Raw genomic sequence first — 20,807 nt, forward strand, 5'->3', positions numbered from 1 at the left:
CTTTGGGTCCCCCTTTCCTTGATCCAAACCCAGTGACAAAGTCTCCCAAAGAGGAACACTAAGCTCCTAAGGAAGAAACAGAATACTCCAGGGACCCCAGCGATGTGATGTCAACAAGTCTAAGGATGAAGTCCCAGGGGGATGAGAACTCCAGGTGAGCACATCATCTCCCTCCCCTGGCAGCTGCTCTCAGCCCTCGGTTCCACCCATACCTTTAGGGGCCACCACGCTGTGTGATTTGTGAGTTCTCCAGACATGGGCAAGTAGAAATGGGTAAGAGTGGATAGGGAAGAAAATTTGCTGAGGACACATTGATAGAACTTGGAATTCAACGTTATTATATTTTGAAGAAGAGAAAGAGAAAGAATAGAAAATAACCATGAGAGAAAACTGAGTGTTGAAACGATGGTGATTGAAGATCTTCTAACTCCCTTTATGCCAATTCTACCCTCCCTCAGCAAACTTCTGGCGCTAATTTTGTTTCACAAGCTCTCTGTTATGTGGGGATGCTATTATATTTCTTAGGGTAAATTAGTAAATTGGGCTCTTGTGACTTAATCACCACCTTGGTGAAATGAAAGAATTGAGTTCTTAAACTTGCAAATCAGAAATTGGAGCCTAATCAGCTCCTTTAGTGATCTACAATATGGGTCTGTCCTCTGATCATTCTGTCATCCACAGGACAATGTTGTCAAAGTACTGGTTTCCAGTCAGGATGTGCCGAACATCTACAATGAGGGACATTAATCCTCTGAAATGGACCCTTGTAGAAGTAATGCCAGTTTTTGAGTACTTACTTATCCTGTCTGGCTCTGTTCTGGACACTTTGGGTACGTTCCGCTAGACCTCATAACATTCCTATGAGATAAATGCTATTACAAGGTCCATCTTAAGAGGAAGAACCTACAGCTTGAAGAAATCAAATAAGCTAAAGGCATACAACTAATAAGCAGTTGGAGCTGGGATCCTTAACCTGAAAGGACCCTTGAGATTTTAACCCATACTGGAAAAAATATTACCATGGTCATAGTATGTGTCTGCAATATTTTTTGGATCTGAATAGATGACTCTCCAAACATTAACTACTGTGAGTCACCACTTGTAAATGTCTTACTTATGGTGCATTCAGAAATATCAAGGTTCAATCAGAGGGGACTGGGAGGAGCCATACCACTGGACTATGACTCAAGGAAGTTGCAATCAGCATCCAGCGCTGGAACACAGCAGGTTAAGCTGCTGCCTGCAGCGCCAGCATCCTGTATGGGCACCAGTTTGAGTCCTGGCTGCTCCATTTCTGATCTAGCTCCCTACTAATGTGCCTGGGAAAGCAGCAGAAGATGACCCAAATAGCTGGGCCCCTGCCACCCCTGTGGGAGACCTGGAAGAAGCTCCTGGATCCTAGCCCAGCCCTGACTGTTGTGGCCTTTTGGGGAGTGAACAAGCAGATGGAAGAGTACTCTGTACTCTGTAACTCTGCCTTTAAAGTAAATAAATAAAATCTTTTTTTTTTTTAAAGAAAGTTGCAATTAAATGAATTGTATTGTAACTCCTAGGGAAAGAAAAGAAGACAAAACCCAGGGCTTGTTTTTTTCATAATGTATTTTCTGGCCCTTGCACAGTACCTGAGACATGATAGACGATCAATGAATAGTTCTTGAGCAAATGACCAAGTGATACTCTCTCTGGCCCTGTGATCTTTCTGCTCACTCAGACACAAGTCTTAAAAAACTTTTCTGTCCCCTCAAAAGTCAACCATTGCCTCATTCCTCTCCATCTCAGCTGATGACTTTATCTCATGCTTCACCAAGAAAAAATAAGCTTTCAGGCTGGCGCCGCGGCTCACTAGGCTAATCCTCTGCCTAGCGGCGCCGGCACACCGGGTTCTAGTCCCGGTCGGGGCACCGATCCTGTCCCAGTTGCCCCTCTTCCAGGCCAGCTCTCTGCTGTGGCCAGGGAGTGCAGTGGAGGATGGCCCAAGTTCTTGAGCCCTGCACCCCATGGGAGACCAGGATAAGCACCTGGCTCCTGCCATCGGATCAGCGCGGTGCGCCGGCCGCAGCGCGCCTACTGCGGCGGCCATTGGAGGGTGAACCAACGGCAAAAAGGAAGACCTTTCTCTCTGTCCCTCTCTCACTGTCCACTCTGCCTGTCAAAAATAAAAAAATATATATATAAAATATATAAAAAAAAAAAAAAGAAAGAAACTAGGAAGGCCAAGGAGACTAATTCTTCCCCAGAATCTTGGGAGACCTTAACTTCAGCTCAGTGAGTAAAAAAAAAAAGAAAAAAAAAAAGAAAAAATAAGCTTTCAAGCAGTTATTCTCTAACCCCCACCCTCTAACAAAATCTACACACCTGGCTGCACTCTGTCCTCACACTCTCTAGCTTCCCTCCTGTTGAAATGAAAACACACCCCTGGTTTTTTTTTTTTTTTAAGATTTATTTTATCTATTTGAAAGAGTTACAGAGAGAGGTAGAGACAGAGAGAGAGGTCTTCCATCTGCTGGTTCACTCCCCAGATGGCCGCAACGCTGGAGCTGCGCTGATCAGAAGCTAGGAGCCAGGAACTTCTTCCAGGTCTCCCATGTGGGTGCAGGGGCCCAAAGACTTGGGCCATCTTCTACTGCTTTCCTAGGCCACAGCAGAGAGCTGGATCAGAAGAGGAGCAGCTGGGACTAGAACAGGTGCCCATATGGTATGCTGGTGCTTCACGCCAGGGCTTTAACTTGCTGCACCACATCTTCTGGTTTCTATCCCAGACAAAACCTCTTCTTACAGTCTGGGTGTCCTCACCTCCTGCCTTCTCAAGGACTTTTCTCCTGCAGTACTTTGACCCCTCCCACATTCTACTCTTTCCCCATTGTCCTGTACCAGTTTTACACATCTATAAACATGCTCTCTCAATTCACTTCTCACCACTCTGTCTTACCAGACACATTGGCTTGGTCATTCTTAAACACAGTGAACAAGCCCTGTGACTTTTGCATTTACTCTTCCCCCTGCCTGGGGAAATCCTTATTTATTTATTTTTTTAATTTAATTCAGGTTCAAGTATCACCTCAGAGAGGTGTACAATGATGACCTTTTCTGAAAGAGACTTCTTTATTCTCTTGTTCCTCTTTCAATTAAAAAATATAATTTGGGGATGTGTGATGTAGTCCAGCCAGTTAAGCTACCAATTGGACCTCCTGCACTTATTATTTATTTATTATTAGAATGCCTGGTTTGAGTAATGGATTTTCTATGTTCCGAATCATCTTCCTGCTAATGCATCTGGTAGGTAATGGATGATGGCCCAAGTCCTTGGGTTCTTGCCACCCCTGTTGGAGACCTAGATGGAGTTCCTGGTTCCTGGCTTCATCCTGGCCTAGCTCTGGCTATTGTGGGCATTTGGGGAGTGAACCAGCAGATGGAAGATCTATCACTTTGCCTTTCAAATAAATAAATACTTTATATATATAGATATGTATAATTTTGTTTTACATTTTCATCGTTTTTTGTATCTCTTCACACCAGAATGTAAGTTCTTTGAAGGTAGGGTGATTTGCTTTATTCACTGCTATATCCCTAAAGTCTGGTACAGTAGTTCCTAAAATATCATGGGCACTCAGTATTTGTTAAACAAAAGAAGAGGGGCCGGCACTGTGGCATAGTAGATTAAGATTCCGCCTGTGGCACCAACATTATGGGTTCCTCTTTTAATCCTGCTTTTTTTTTTTTTTTTTTTTTTTGACAGGCAGAGTGGATAGTGAGAGAGAGAGAGACAGAGAGAAAGGTCTTCCTTTTTGCCGTTGGTTCACCCTCCAATGGCCGCTGCGCCGGCACATCTCGCTGATCCGAAGCCAGGAGCCAGGTGCTTCTCCTGGTCTCCCATGAGGGTGCAGGGCCCAAGGACTTGGGCCATCCTCCACTGCCTTCCCGGGCCATAGCAGAGAGCTGGCCTGGAAGAGGGGCAACCGGGACAGAATCCGGCACCCCGACTGGGACTAGAACCTGGTGTGCTGGCGCCGCAAGGCGGAGGATTAGCCTGTTAAACCACAGCGCCGGTTAATCCTGCTTTCTGCTAATGGCCTGGGAAAGCACTGTGCTTGGGCCCTGCACCCACGTGGGAGGCCCAGATGAAGCTCCTGGTTCCTGGCTTTGGATCAGCTCAGCTCCAGCTGTTGCGGCCACCTGGGGAGTAAACCAGCGGATGGAAGACCCCCCCCCCCCTCTCTCTCTCTTTCTCTCTGCCTCTGCTTCTCTGTAACTTGGCCTTTCAAATAAACAAATAAATCTTTGAAAAAAACATTAAGTCACAATATTTCAGTGACATATATTGCAAAATTACCATACGTGGTATATTTACTGCTCATTTAAGTATAGGTGATGTGTCCCATAATATAGGATAACGGAACTTAAAGGGTTAATATCAATTATTACACACATTGAATAACACTGCTATGCATCCTTTCTTTCTTTCTTTTTTTTTTTTTTTTTGGATGTTTATTTATTTTCATCTACCTGAAAGGCAGAGTGACACAGAGAGCTATGTCCCATAAGCTGGTTCATTTCCCAAATGTGTACAACATCCACGGCTGTACCAGGCCAAAGCCAGGGGCCTAGAACTCCATCCAGGTCTCCCACATGGGTGGCAGAGGCCCAGGCATTTGAGCCATCTCTGCTGCCTTTAGCAGAAAGCTGGACTGGAAGTGGAGCAGCCAGGACTCCAGCGAGGCACTCTAAATGCTGACATGCCAAGTGGTGGCTTAATCCAAACACAATGCTCGCCATGCTTTACGTCTTTATGTTTATTACATTGATATATAGTTTTTAAAAATTTTTTAATAATTTGTTTATTTATTAGAAAGGCGGAGTTACAAAGAGGGGGGAGAGAGAGAGAGAGAGAGAGGTCTTCCATCCACTGGTTCACTCCCCAGATGGATGTGATGGCTGGAGCTGAGCTGATCTGAAGCCAGGAGCCAGAAGCTTCTTCCAGGTCTTCCATGTGGGTACAGGGGCTCAAGGACTTGGGCCATCTTCGACTGCTTTCCCAGGCCATAGCAGAGAGCTGGATCAGAAGTGGAACAGCCAGGACTTGAACCAGCACCCATATGGGATGCTGACACTGCAGGCAGCGGATTAACCTATGCACCACAGCGCTGGCCCCTATACAGTTTTAATTTATTCATTTACTGGCTATAGATTTCATAATTTGTTTATCCATCTCCTACTGTTGTATATTTAGGTCATTTCCAACATTTTATGACTACATATAGTATTGCAATGAATTTTAGCAACATAATAGTTAGAAGCTCAGATTCTGGAATCAGACTGCATGGAACTAGATCCCAGGCACCACTGCTTACTAATTATCACTTTGGGCAAGTTAACTTAACTTCTCTGTGCCTCAGTTCCATAAATCGTAAAATGAGGGTAACTAAATGAGTAAATATATAAAGAGCTTTGGAAAGTGCCCAGTACATATTAAATCTCAATGGACATCAATTAAGAATTACCATGTCACAGAATATAAACAACTTCAATTTTATTAAATACAACAAATTGTTCTCCTAAATGATGTAGCAAGGGTTCCATCAGCAGTATTGAGTTCTGTTTTCCTAAATAGTAATTCATGGTACTAACAAAAAATTTCTGCCAATTTGGCAGGTACAAATTACTTCTCATTGATTTACTTGTATTTTCATAGTTACAGTGAAATTAAACATTTTTGTCCTGTGTTTATTGGGCCTCAGTGTTCTTTTTTTGGTAAACTGCCTATTTATATGTTTTATATCTTTTTCTTTTAGATTTGAAAACTGTTTTAAATATTAATCCAAATGATGGTTATATGTGTGGTGCCTATCAGCTAGTCTTTGGCTTGTCTTTGTATACCATCTTTTAAATGTTATTACAGGGGCCAGCGCTGTGGTGTAGTGGATAAAGCCACCGCCTGCAATGCCAGCATCCTATATGGGTGCCAGTTTGAGTCCCGGCTGCTCCTCTTCCAATCCAGCTCTGTGCTGTGGCCTAGGAAAGCAGTAGAAGATGGCCCAGGCCCTTGGACCCTTGCACCCACGTGGGAGACCCAGAAGAAGCTCCTGGCTCCTGGCTTCAGATTGGCGCAGCTCCAGCCATTGCGGCCCAATGGGGAGTGAACCAGCAGATGGAAGACCTCTTTCTCTCTCTCTCTCTGCCTCTGCTTCTCCTCTATCTGTGCAACTCCGACTTTCAAATAAATAAACAAATCTTTTTAAAAAAACTACTACAGAAGTAACACAGCTTTAAAAATTTATTTATTTGAAAGACAGAAACACAGAGAGAGATCTTCTATTTACTGGTTCACTCCCCTAAATGCCCACAACAAGCCAGACTCAGCCAATCTGAAGCCAGGAGCCTGGAACTACATTTGGGTCTCCCAAACGGGTGGCAGGGACCCAAGTACTTGAGCCATGACCTGCTGCCTCCCAGGATGTATTAGCAGGAAGCTGGAACTGCAACCCAGCAGCCCCATATGGGATGTGGCTGTCGGCTGTGGCAAACACTAGCCCTGGAACACATTTTTTTTTTTTTTAAGAATTATTTTATTTGAAAGACAGAGTTACTGAGAGAGGTATAACCAGAGAGAGAGGTACTCCATCTACTGGTTCACTCCCCAAATGGCTGCAATGGCTGGAGCTGTGTTGATCCAAAGCCAGGAGCCAGGAGCTTCTTCCGGGTCTCCCATGCGGTGCAGGGGCTCAAGGACTTGGGCCATCTTCTACTGCTTTCCCAGGTCATAGCAGAGAGCTGGATCGGAAGAGGAGCAGTCAGGACTCGAACCGCCTCCCATATGGGATGCTGGCACTGCAGGCTGGGACTTTAACCTGCTGTGCCGCACTGCCGGTCCCTGGAACAGATCATAATACCGTGTAACTAACAATATTTTCCTAGTGGTTTGTGCTTTGGCTTCTTATTTAAGAAATTCTTCATTATTTTTCATAAAGCTCCTTTGTTTTCTAAAAACTGTTTTGAGTCTTATCTATCTAGATTTTATATTTCGATGTGGTTTGAGGTAAAAATCGGAATTTTTTTTCCTTTTGGAAAAAAAAGTATCGGTGCCATTTACTGAAGAGCTCACCCTCTCCCCACTACTTGTAATGCCATTTCTGTCATAAACCAAATTTCCTTGGAGCTGGCCTTCATTTCCAGCTCACAACCTTCGCTTCCTATACCCCTTCTACCAGGGATGCTCTGCTCTAGGCTCCTCTCAGGGCTACCTTCCTCTCGCTCTTCAGATCGGAGCTCCGATGTCATTCCCCTCGTAGCTGGATTGTTTGCAGGAGTTTCTGGCTGCGTAGCTGCGACACTCCAAAGAGGCTACCAGGTCGGAGGTGGGCAAGAGCCTCCGGCCGGTCGTTGCTAGGTTGTTGCTAGGGTGAGGACTGCGGAGGCCGCGGAGAGGAGGAACACTCGGCGCCCTCGTGACGGAATCAAGCGGGCGCCAGCGTCGCCGGAGAGTGCGTCACCGTGCGCGGGCGATTGGGGGCGGGGCCAGGGCTGAGTCACGTGGCTTGGTTGCCTACGCGCTGCTGGGCCGTGGGAAGATGGCGGACGGAAAGGGAGACGCCGCCGCCGCTGCCGGGGCCGGGGCTGAGGCTCCGGCGGTGGCGGGAGCCGGAGCCGGAGCCGAGACTGAGTCAATGGCTCGGGGTCATCGCCCCACATCTCCGGCGCCAGGAGCCCCCGGTCTGCGACCTTGTCTCTGGCAGCTGGAAACAGAGCTGAGGGAGCAGGAGGTTTCGGAAGGCTCATCTTTGAACTACTGCCGGAGCTTCTGCCAGGTGAGGGGTTGACTGGCTGGCTGAGGACGGCGGGGCGGGGAGGCCAGGGGAAGAGGCCCGGCTCCGTTGCAGCAGAAGGGCCGGGACTAAGAGGCACCACCTCCATGTCTTGCCGCGCCCCCGAGCTGGGAAGGCCCAGTTCGGAAGCTCGACTGCTGGCCCCCCTCCGTCACTGCCTGACTTCGGCCACCGCCGGGGCGGGTTGCGCTGGGCTGTACCGAGAGCCTCGAGGACGCGGCGGCTCCCAGGAAGGGCCGTGCCCTGTTACCGTTGCCTGTGTCCCGGCCGGGCGGCTGGAGCGCCACTGCCCCCTGAGGGATGGTTGTTCGTTCTTGCCCGGAGATCCTTTTTTGAGGAGAGTGCAGATCTCTCTTCTGGATAATCCGGAGCGGTGTGTTGGAGCCAGAGCCCTTAATCTTTGGAGTCAGCATCTCCTGGGCCCTTAAAAAAAAGGTTGACAGTTGGCTCTGAAAGGCATCTAGGGCTTTCTGATTAGGGATTGCGGAGCTGGCCGGTCGTTCGGTTTTACAACCCCCCTCCCCCTTTTAAATTTTTTGACGTTTAAGCTGTTCGTTCGCCTCTTCGGTATTCCTTCGAGGATTGTGCTACCAAGAATGAGGCTGGTGAGCCTTGCAGTAGCGGTTAGGATCACATTGAGGAGAGGATCGAGAGAGAGAGAGATGTAGAGTGTGGCCTCTTTTGGCAGTCGTATGATTATTTCTGTGCCATGGTGGGCTCCAGCCTCTGATTACATATTTATGGGTGTACTGGAGATTTTTCTCAACGTTTTAAAGTGTTTTACGAATGTAAGTATTTGCCATTATTATTTTGACATCTGATGTTTGCTCTGTCAGGTCTCTGCCGCTCACCTTCTTTGCTTCAGAGAGGGTAGAATAATGGTAGTGTGTTTTTACTTGGATTCTTAATGAGTAGTGAGTGTGCTGCATAAATTGTGGCATCCCAAAGTTGTAATTTGGGGCGGGCAGTTTGCCCGATTGACCCAGAGCCGAATCAGAAGTTGACTTTGCTTGATTGCTTTTCTTCCCCTCCCCCCTTTGCTGAGCCAGAAGCACCTCATTTTGAATGGAATTTTGTTCTTGTTAATATTTTCCATACATTGTATTACACGAGTTTTTGTGTGCACAACTTGGAGCATTTGTCTGCACTGTTAAGATGCGATTTTCTCTACTTATTAATTAATAATGATCATTCTTTCTTAGTACAGTCCTTTATTCTACATACTTTTACTGACTGGTTGATGCCAGACACTTATGTGTATGTTGAGGAAGCATAAAGACACGCACTTTCCTTTGTGAACATATGGTTGAAGGGAGCTGGTAGAAGGAACAATTTCCAGTGCAGTTTTGGTAATGATGGAAAAGAAGATACTGTAGAGACAGTGGTGAGAAGCGACCCCTCATGGGACTTCTTAGCGGAAGAGATGGTGAACTCAGAAAATTAAATTTTAAAATGGTTAATTATAATTATAAGATATATTATAATATACATATAAGTATTATCATTTGGAAGAAGTAACTGGGAGAGGCCACGCTAAATAGGGTAGATCCTATGGCTGAAAGGGTGAAATTGAGCCCTGTAGATCCGAGGGGAATGGCATTCTAGGGCCAGAGTGCTGTGAGAGATGGGGGAGCTAATTGGAGGAGGGAAGGAGCCCAGGCAATAGAGCAACTGGGGGTTTTGGGTGTTCTGAGTTGTCTTCCTGGAAAGATAACACAAGTGAATGTAGCCAGTCAGACTGAAGCTTGTGAAATGATGCCATAGATGTGTATTCTGCTTTATGTCTAATGCTTGTAGTTCCAATTTGATTTTAATGGAATATTTTAATGTCATGAGTCTTGGTAATACTTACAGATGTGAGGGCCCAGAAGAGTTTTAAAAATAAAGTGCTTTTGTAATTTGTCTTGTATATGCAGTTTTTTACCCTGAGAATTTTCCAAAAACTTTTTTTGACTAATAAATGAAGAAAGAACAGAGATTCCTGTAACATGCTGTGGTAGAGAGCTCTAGCATATTCATTCAGTTGGGAGTTAGTTGGGTCCTAATTTTGACACTACTACTTCTTAGCTTGTAACCTTGGACAAACTGACTTGGAAACTTTTATCTTGCTTCCTGACTTTATCTTCTTATAATGCTTTTTATAAAACAGTATAATAGAAAGTTTTATGTACAAGTCTTCACAAATTTTTTCATAATATTTCTATCACATTTTCCCAGCAACTCAGATAACATAAATTTTGTCCTTGATCATCAGATACAGGTAAAAAAAATAAATTTTTATGAGAAACCAGGAAAATTTTCACTATCAGTTAATTGAGTTTAATTGCTTTTGAAAGACTTAAATAAGATATATTCATCCACTTAAGAAAACTCTCTATGACTAAGTATTGAAGATAGGAACTTCACTAGACACAGGATTCCTGTGCTGTAAGAGAGGAATACACACTGTGTAAAGACAGGTAACAAGCATTGCATTACTGTAAAAGCCTGTGCTGAGGGGATGCTTTAACTACCATGAATTTTTTTTCATCAGGTGTTTAGTTCAAAAAATTGTCTTAGCAGCATCAGTTGTACTCGCTTAAATCCCTTCTACATGGTGCTGAGACCATCTTCGCTCCATTTCTTACATTACCTAAATGTCTCCATCTTGGGAATTGCACTAAATCAAGAAATAAATGGACACATGAATGAGTAGAGAAATTTTTCTTATTTTAGGCATATATTCAGTTTTATTAAATGTGTAAAGATGAGAAAATGAAACTCCAAAAGTAATTGTTGCTAAGAAAATGCTGTTTAAATCCTGTTGTATTCAGTGACTATTTCTATTCAGTGTCTATGGAATATGTTTTATTTTATTTTATTTTTTTCCTTTCCCTCAGTTCATTTTCTGAAAACATTGCCTGCCAGACAGTGTGGATAAGATTAACTTCAGAAAAACAGACTTTCTTTGTGTTGCTGAAAAATTGATGATGTCTTCTCAAGTTTTTGCTGTATTTTGGGAACCAAGATTCCAAAAGTTTTACAACTGGTAGTGCCTGTTTGGAACACAAATTTTGAAGACTTTTAAAGAAAACTTTAATAAACTTTAAATTATTGGGTGAATGATTATACCTTGAGAATACCAGGCAAAGTAATTTTATGAATAACGCATGTGTATGTGGGGCATTTTTAGGTTCTAGAGTGACAGCAATTTTGTAGATTGTCTTTTTAAACTTTTTTTTTTTTTTTTTTTTACTTGAAAGGCAGAGTTAGAGAGTGAGAGAGATCTTCCATCTGCTGGTTCACTCTCCAAATGGCTACAATGGCCAGGGCTGGGACAGTCCAAAGCCAGGAGCCTGGAATTTCATCTGAGTCTCCTGTGTGGGTGACAGGGACCCAGATTCTTAGGCCATCTTCCTCTGCTTTCCCAGGTGTAGTAGCAGGGAGCGGGATCAGAAGCAGAGCAGCCAGGACTTACTTGGGATTTCAGCATTGCAGGTAGCAGCTTAACCTGCTGTGCCACAATGCTGGCCCCAGTTTTGTAGATCTAAAAAAATTGAGAGGCAGTGAGAGAGAGGAACAGAGAAAGAGAGCACTCCCCTCCCCCTATCTCCTGGCCCCTACCTCCCCCTCCCCTCCATGGCCAGTGCCAGGTAGGCTGAAACCAGGAACTGGGAACTCAGTCCAGGTCCTCTGTGGGTGACTGGAACCCAGTTGCTTCTGCATCCCAGTATCCGCATGAGTGGGAAACTAGTCAGGAGCCAGAGTTGGGACACCAACCCAGGTACTCTGATGTGGGGTGTGGGTGTCTTACGTGTTTTTTTTTTTTTAAGGTTTATTTATTCATTTGAAAGTCAGAGTTACACAGAGAGAGTAAGAGAAGTCTTCCATCCGATGGTTCACTCCCGAATTGGCCGCAACGGCCGGAGCTGCGCACGTCTGAAGCCAGGAACCAGGAGCTTCCTTCTGGTCTCCCATGCAGGTGCGGGGGCCCAAGGACTTGGACCATCTTCTACTGTTTCCCCAGGCCATAGCAGAGAGCTGGATCGGAAGTGGAGCAGCCGAGACTCGAAACAGCGCCCATAATGGATGCCAGCGCTGCAGATGGTAGCTTTACCCGCTACACCACAGTGCCAGACCCTACCTGGTGTTTTAATAGCTAGAATAAACACCTGCCCCACATTTTGTAGATTTTTAATAATTAAAATAAGTAGAGCATATATTTAAGCTTTTCCTAGATTTTGATTGAGGGCAAAGAGCTCTGAGTCAGATAGGCTATGTAGTAGTTACCTTTTATCTGCAGGGGATATATTCCAAGATACCCTGTAGGTGCCTGAGACCTGCTATAGTACTAACCCCTATTTATGCATATGTTGTTTTTTTTTTCATATATACACATACTTAATGATAAAATGATGACAAGTAGGCAATTAACAATGACCAATAACAAAACAGTTTAATCATATACTATAATAAGTTATGTGACCGGGGGCCAGCACTGTGGCATAGCAGGTAAAGTTGCCACCTGCAGTGCCGGCATCCCATATGGACGCCAGTTTGAGTCCTGGCTGCTCCACTTCCGATCCAGCTCTGTGCTATGGCCTGGGAAAGCAGTAGAGGATGGCCCAAGAACTAGGGCCCTTGCACCCATGTGGGAGACCTGGAAGAATCTCCTGTCTCCTGGCTTCGGATTGGCGGAGCTCTGGCTGTGTGGCCAATTTGGGAATGAACCAGCAGATGGAAGACCTCTCTCTCTCTCTCTCTCTCTCTCTCTCTCTCTCTCTTTCTTTCTCTCTGCCTCTCCTTCTCCCTCTGTGTAACTCTAATTTTCAAATAAATAAATAAATCTTTAAAAAAATTATGTAACTGTAGTCTCCTTCAGAATATTTCGTGTTGATAGGAGATGATACAATTTATTTGTGATTAAAATGAATGATACAGGCCTTGTGATTTAACTTTAGGCTACTTAGGGTTTCTTCAACAAAAGCAACTGTGAAACTTTTAGTTAATCTGATAACCAAGATCTCTACTAAGTGACCAAGAGGATAGCCTGTACAGTGTGGGTAATATGGACAAAGAGATGGTTCATGTCCTGAGTGGGACATGATGGGCAGGACAGATAGGGATTTTATCATGCTTCTTAGAAGGACATGCAATTTAAAGTTTGTGAACTGTTTATTTCTGAAATTTTCTATCCAATTTGTTTGGACCATGTTTGACTGTGGGTAACTGAAACTGCAGATATGCAGGAGCTACTGTACTAGCTTCACCACTCAAACCAGTTGACTTTAGACGTTATTTTCTATAATCCTTAATTTTCTCATTTAAAAATTGAATAATAATACTTTTTTAAAAATAATTTATTTATTTGACAGGCAGAAATACAGACAGTGTGAGAGAGAGAGAGACAGAGAGAAAGGTCTTCCTTCCATTGGTTCACTCTCCAAATGGTCGCAGTGGCCGGAGCTGAGCCGATCTGAAGCCACAAGCCAGATGCTCCTTCCTGGTCTCCCATGGGGGTGCAAGGGCCCATGCACTTGGGCCCTCTTCTGCTAGCCCAGGCCACAGCAGAGAGCTGGACTGGAAGAGGAGCAACTGGGACTAGAACTGGCGCCCATATGGGATGCCGGTGCCGCAGGCGGAGGATTAACCAAGTGAGCCATGGTGCTAGCCCCAAATAATAATACTTATGTACTATGTATGGAATCATAGTTACATGTAAATACATTGTTGTAAGGAATGAGTATGACAATGTCTATTAAAAGCAGTGTGTCTGGAATTATCTGAATTATCCAGATTTCTTACCTTTGGAATGAAAAGGCTTCACAATTATGACTCCAGCTTGTTTTTCATCTCTTCCCTACCGGTCACAATGTCCCAATCCTACTCTTAACTTGGACTCAAGGCTTCTTTATTTTGAGTCAAGACCAAAATGTAGTGTTATTTCCATGATTAAAATTTTATCTGAATTTTCAAGTACATTATTTTTGAAAAGATTACTTTTCATTTGATTCTTCCAGATCCAAGGCACATATTAGGTTTTCAGTTAATATTTACTGATAGATTTCCAGAAGAATATAATTACTATTTTAGTGAGGTCTATGTTTTCAAGCATTCCTTTCATTGTACTGTTCTGTCATTTTCTCTCATTTCCTGTATGGCAGATTTTCTTTCTTTAGGGCCCGGTGCAAATGTCATCTCTGAAGCTTTCTGTGATTTCACCAGATAGGTTTGCTCTTATTTGATTGTTTTTGACACTTTGTAAATATCTGTAATTTTCATGATTACTTTTCTTGCTGTCACTGTCTTAGTTCAGGCTTTCTCTTGTACCACCTTCTTCACTAATCTCCTTTACCTTCTGGCTGGACTTATCTACAATTCATTTTTGTAGTCTTAAGTTGTAATATAATCTTGTTAGTCACTTTGTTCCATAAAATACTTAGATGATTTCTTTTCTCAAGGCAAGATAAAGTTTAGATTCATTAGCCTAGCACACAAAGCCTTTAGAATCTGTGCCGCCAGCTCCCACCTTACATTTTTTTGTTTTGTTTTGCTTTTCGGTCCACCTTCACCACAGTGTCCATTTCTTACTCTGCCCGCTAACCCTGGAGTCCTCCCTAGCTGATCTGCCTATTCATCCTTCAAGACCTGACTCAACTAGTAGAGTCTTTCAGGACTTTTTTCCAACTTAAGCAGACAGAGTTAGGTGATTCTTTGACCCAGAATATTTTATCAGCATTGGGGGCATAAAACATTACCTAAATATTTGTTTCCATATTTATCTTTTGTATTGGCTGATAACCCAATAAAAACAAAGATTTTGTTGATTCTTTGTTGTGTACTTTGTACCTAGGAGTTAATACAATGCCTGGTACTCAAAATTATTTATTGAATGAATTATGTTGTAGGGACTTCATGATATACTCAGGAGACATATACTTTAAAAGGAACATCTAATAAAACATCTAGTATATATAAAGCAATTTTAACCATAAAAATTACTGTAAAGAAATAAGGTAGAGGTTTTTTATTATTTCTTAGAGACATTACTTATCAACTTAAACTTACACTCATATAACAGTAATAATATGTTATTATTAATAACATGTACAATGAGGAGTAGCATTGATGGAGAGAGAATATGGGAAGCATTATGGTACTGGAGAAGACGTACCCACATAATAGGACAACAGTTTGAAGATGTTGAGATGGGGAGGATCAGTTTCCCTAACTCCTTGAGGTTGGTGGCCAAGACAACCTCTTTCGTGTCTCTCAGAATTTCTAATGCGTTAGTTTCTTGTGCTACTTTCTCTTTCAAGAGGTCTAAACTGCTTGACAAGTAGTTACCATAGTAAAACCTAGCTTTGCATAGTGATTAGGGCCAAAGCAGTATAAATGTGACCTGAGAAGCAATATACTATGGCTCCTAGTGGATTTTGTTTCTTCCTATGGATCATGCTATTCTGAATAGTGTTGATAAAAAATTTAAATAGAAAGCACCATTTATTGCAGCACTGCAAAGACATTGGTAAACTAACATGTTTAGTTTTTACTCACTTCTAGACACCTGTCACCTCTCTCAGAGACCTTACTTACCTAAAACAGCACTTCCCCATTTCCTTCGACCTCCTTTTTTTAAGATTGATTTTATTTATTTGAAAGACAGAGTTACAGAGAGAGGTCTTCTCTGCTGGTTCACTCCCCATATGGCCGCAACGGCCGGAGCTGCACCGATCTGAAGCCAGGAGCCAGGAGCCTCCTCCAGGTCTCCCACATGGGTACAGGGGCCCAAGGACCTGGGCCATCCTCTACTGCTTTCCCAGGCCATAGCAGAGAGCAAGATCGGAAGAGGAGAAACCAGAACTAGAACTAGTGCCCATATGGGATGCTGGTGCTTCAGGCCAGGGCTTTTACCCACTGCACCACAGCACTGGCCCTCTACCTCCTTAACAATGCTGTAATGTTTCATCACATAACTGAATACTATCTGATATGCCTGTCTACCTCCCCAACTGGAATGTAAATGCCATGAAAATGTGGACAGTTTGGTTTACCCAGTGCAGAATAGTTCCTGGCACTTAAAGTATTCCAGTAAATACTTGCTGATTTTTGTTGTTTCCCTCCCCTAAGTATCCCCTAGATCTTTTTTTTTTTTTTTAAGATTTTTTATTTTTTTATTTATTTGAAAGGCAGAGTTACAGAGTAAGAGAGACAGATCTTCCTTCCACTGGTTCACTCCCCAAATGACTGCAACAGCCAGGGCTGGGCTAAGCTGAACCCAGGAGTCTGGAGCTTCTTCTGGGTATCAACATGGGAGTGCAGGGACTGTCATCTTTTGGGTCTCCCATGTGGCCCCTGGGCTATCTTCCACTGCTTTCTCAGGCTCATTAGCAGGGAGCCGGATCAGAAGTGGAGCAGCTGGGACTCGAACCAGCTTAACTTTCTGTGCCACAACTCTGCCCCCACCCCCAAACTTTTTGAGGTAACAGGCAAGTCTTTCTCACGAAATTGGGATACTTTTTTTTTTTTCCAACCAGTTTATGCTGCTGACCCGCAAGGACCACATGTTCTTTTTGCCTTGATCACCTAAGAATAGAACTTCATTTTTATTTATTTTATTTTACTTATTTATCATTTTATTTGAAAGTCAGAGAGACAGAAGAAGGATCTTCCATCTGCTTGTTCACTCCCTAAATGCCTGCAAGTCAGGCCTGGGCTAGGCCAAGACCAGGAGCCCAGAATTCAATCCTGGTTTCCCACTTGGGTGTCAGGGACCCAAGAACATGAGCCATTACTTGCTGCCTCCAGAATGCATCGTCATGAAGCTGGACTGGAAGTGGAGCAGCCAAGACTTGAACCAGGCATTGCAGTATGGAATGCCAGCATCCAAGCAATAACTTAGCTGCCACACCAAATGCCTGCCCCTGATTTTTATGTTTTATACAAACAAAAATTAATGTAGCTTCATATAAATAATGTTCTTTCATAAAAAACTTAACATAAATTACAAATATACATAATAAAACTCAACTGCTGGTACAATGCCAATATACAAACCATTATATGAGAAAATAGAAAGGCTCTGTAACTTAGCATCTTCTGTGTGTCGAGCACTCAGGTGAGTGATGTTGATTTCGTTAATTAACTTTCCCAGAGTCACATGGTTAGGAAGCAGTTGCAAGGTCTTTAGATCCCAGAGCTCAAACTTTTTTCCCCTGTATCAAAGTTTACTAAATCGGGTTTTCTTCAACAAGATATATGTGCTTACATTAATAAGTACTTCTTGAAATAAGAGTTTTATGTTCAGATAATTTGGGATGAACGTTTTTTAAGTGTGTCTTTTATATATTAAGATGCATTGTGAATCTCCTGGAGTGACATTAGGTATTGTGCAGCATTTGCCAAACTTGTCCAGATTTCAAAACATTTTGCCATGTTCTAAAGCCTGTATTGGCTCAAAAGTGATATACTTTTTCCCCCACTATGGTAAAGCAAAGCACAATGGTAGGAGTTAACTACTTTGTTGTTCTGCACATCCACTGCCTCTTTTTTTTTTTTTTTTTAAAGATTTATTTGCTCGAGAGGTTGAGTGACACACACGTCTTCCATCTGCTGGTTCATTGCCCAAATGCCTGCAACAGCCAATATTAAACCAGGCTGAAATCAGGAGCCAGAAACTCCATCCAGATCTCCCACATGGGTGGCAGGGGTTCAAGTACCTGGGCCATCATCTGCTACCTTCCCAGGAGTATTAGAGGAAGCTGGACTGGAAGTGTAGAGTAGCTGGGATGGGAACCAGGCACTCTGATAAAGGGGTGTGGGCTTCCCATGTGATGGCTTAACCAGCTGCTCCACAGTGCCCTCCCACTGCTGGGTTTTGATTATTGATTATTTATTTTCAGCCAAAAACATGGTAGAGCTTTTTATGACAAAATTTCCCATCCACATTTTTTTGCAGATTATAAATTATTATGACTGTTATATATAAAAGCACAATTTTTGGAAAATTTAGAATGAATTATATTTCAGAAATATCTGTTCAAAATTGGTACCTCTAGGTTTATATATGTTTCTATCCACTTTTGTGTTAAGTCTAGTTTCACTAATGTCTTTATTTTTTGAGTGCCTTTCTTAATTTTGGGGGGAGGTGCCTAGTAGCTTATGGTGCTAGCATATGACTTCATAGTGTTTTTATTCTCAAAGAAATAACCCTAGATATTCACATTTGCCAACATAATGTCTTACTTTTAAAAAAAATATATTTATTTGAAAAATCAGAGTTACATAGAGAGAGAAGGAGAGGCAGAGAGAGACAGAGAGGTCTTCCATCCTCTGGTTTACTCCTCATTGTCCTCAATGGCCGGAGCTGTACTGATCCAAAGCCAGGAGCCAAGAGCTTCTTCCAGGTCTCCCACATGGGTGCAGGGGCCCAGGACTTGGACCATCTTCTACTGCTTTTCCAGGCCATAGCAGGGAGCTGGATTAGAAGTGGAGCAGCTGGGACTCAAACTGGCACCCATATGGGATGCCGGCACTGCAGGAGGCAGCTTTACCCGCTATACCACAGTGCTGGCCCCATGTCTTATTAATGTGACTTACTACCAGATTAATAAAAAGGATGGGAATTGCATGTTTATTATATGTTCTTGTATAAAATAGGCATATCTTTAAATTTATTTATTTTATTTAATTTGAAAAGCAGAGATCTCTCATCTGCTGATTCACTTCCCAGATTCCTGCAACAGTTGGGGCTGGGCCAGGTGGATCCTGGAAACTCAATCCTGGTGTCTCAGGTTGGGGGCAGGGACCAACCACTTGAGTCATGTTGTGTATTAGAAGGAAGCTGGAATTGGAAGCAGAGCCCCAACTTGAAGCCAAGCATTCTGATAAGGAATGTGGGTTCCCAATAGTGTCTTAACCATTAGGTAAAATAGGCATTTTTTAAATTTGTGGTTTTATTTTATTTATTTTTTAAAAGAGTTATCTATTTGAACAACAGAGACAAAGATCTTCCATCTGCTGGTTTACTCTCCAAATGGCTACAATAGCCAGGACTGGGTCAGGCTGAAGCCAAGAGCTTTTTCTGGGTCTCCCCCATGGGTGGCAGGAGCCCAAGTACTTTGGCCATCTTCCCGTTTTCCCAGGCGTGTTAGTTAGCAGGGAGCTGGATCAGAAGTGGAGTAGCTGGGACTCAAACTGGTGCCCATGTGGGAAGCCGACACTGCAGGTGAAGGCTTAATCTATGCCACAGCGCTGGTCTCTTGTGGTTACATTTATTTACAGCACTGCAGCTCAATAGGCTAATCCTCCGCCTGGGGCACCAGCACACCGTGTTCTAGTCCCGGTCGGGGTGCCGGATTCTGTCCCGGTTGCTCCTCTTCCAGGCCAGCTCTCTGCTGTGGCCCGGGAGTGCAGTGGAGGATGGCCCAAATCCTTGGGCTCTGCACCTGCATTGGAGACCAGGAGAAGCACCTGGCTCCTGGCTTCGGGTCAGTGCGGTGCGCCGGCTGCAGCAGCCATTGGCGGGTGAACCAACGGCAAAGGAAGACCTTTCTCTCTGTCTCTCTCACTGTCCACTCTGCCTGTCAAAAAAATAAAAATAACCTTTGAATATTTTCATCTGTATTAGATGTTTTTTTTATATATATATAACTTTGAAAACTGTTAGTTAAGTCATTCATTACAACTAGATTTTTGTCTAATCATCAAGTTATGACCATTTAATCTTGAGATTCCATGTCACTTTGTTCTCAAGAAGCAGAACATATCCTAAAGAATTATAATTAGAGCTGCAGCTTAACCTGAAACCATTAGAAGTATGATACAATTTAGTGAGTGATTGTGGCTGAGAGATTTGTCATTGGAGCCATTTATTGATCTTTTATTTTAAAAACAATCAATGCTACTAGATTCTGGGAAGATTTAAGTCATAGCTGAATAACTGGAAAAACTTTGTCTTTTCATTAACTTTTTCTTATATTGTGACTGTTACGTGTTTTGAAATAGAGTGCCACGGAATGGATGTATGACCATGGGCCAAACCGGTTTGTTATTTGAGGATTGAAATGGTTGCTTAATGCTTTAAGGTTTGATTCTGGGCCAAAAAAATATAATCTATTAAAAGTATTTACTAAGGATTATTTTCTAACATTTCCAAGCATTTGTTTTATGTATTCTTAATTGAAATAAATGACTATAAGTTTTATTTATACTATTCCGAATATGGTATAAATAAATGATAAAGTGAACATAGAAATACATAAAAGGAATGAGGTTTTAAAAACTGATTTAAATGCATATATTAATATTATATTCCTATACCCTGATGAGTTATCATTTGCTTCTCTAGGGTAGATGCCCATCCCAGTGGAAATCACTCTGCTAATTTGAACCAAAATTATTTGTTTATATTAGTTGTTAAACTCACTCTCTTTATTTGGCTTTTTTCCTTTGTAGTAAAATCTTGAAATGAAATGAAAATGTCAAATCTAGAGTAAATTATCACATGAAATTCTAACAGTGAATGTAGATAAAATGTTTGGATCAGTCTCCTATTTTATTGTGGTATGAAGGGCGAACATATACATAGATTTGAAGTTAGAAGATTGCCCAGTTCTGGCCAGGATGTAGACTGTAGTATAAGGGTGTGTGCAACAGGAGCTTTCTCCTTTGACTTTCTCCTTTTCAAAAACAGTTCTGATCAGTGTCCGTGGACCTATGTATATTTTTTAATTTTGACAAGTATTTTTATTAGAAAATTTTAACAATCAGGATGAATTTGTTAATCTTTTCAAGCATTTAACAATTCTTTATTGTGAAAGCATCCAAAAATCCTATCTTCTAGGTTTTTTAAAAATAGAGAATATATAGCACATTATCTATGGTCACCCTAGTATGCAGTAGAACCCCAGAACTTTTAACTGTAGCTTAGTGCCCATCAGTCTTTCCCCAACTCTCCTTTCCCACTTCCTCCTGCAGTCTGTGGTAAAACCACCATTATATTTTTAA

The 20,807-nt window shown here is 42.7% G+C and overlaps 1 protein-coding gene across 1 annotated transcript in view; it reads left to right on the plus strand.

Moving 5' to 3' along the window:
* The first annotated feature begins 7,565 nt into the window (after positions 1-7,565).
* RLF (RLF zinc finger) overlaps positions 7,566-20,807 on the plus strand; it is an 88,105-nt gene continuing 74,863 nt past the window's right edge. The window contains exon 1 of the mRNA XM_062191049.1: positions 7,566-7,802. Coding sequence (XP_062047033.1) covers positions 7,566-7,802 — 237 coding nt within the window. The remainder of the gene's footprint in view (positions 7,803-20,807) is intronic.

Source organism: Lepus europaeus, chromosome 5, assembly GCF_033115175.1.
Source record: "Lepus europaeus isolate LE1 chromosome 5, mLepTim1.pri, whole genome shotgun sequence".
Classification (NCBI taxonomy): domain Eukaryota; kingdom Metazoa; phylum Chordata; class Mammalia; order Lagomorpha; family Leporidae; genus Lepus; species Lepus europaeus.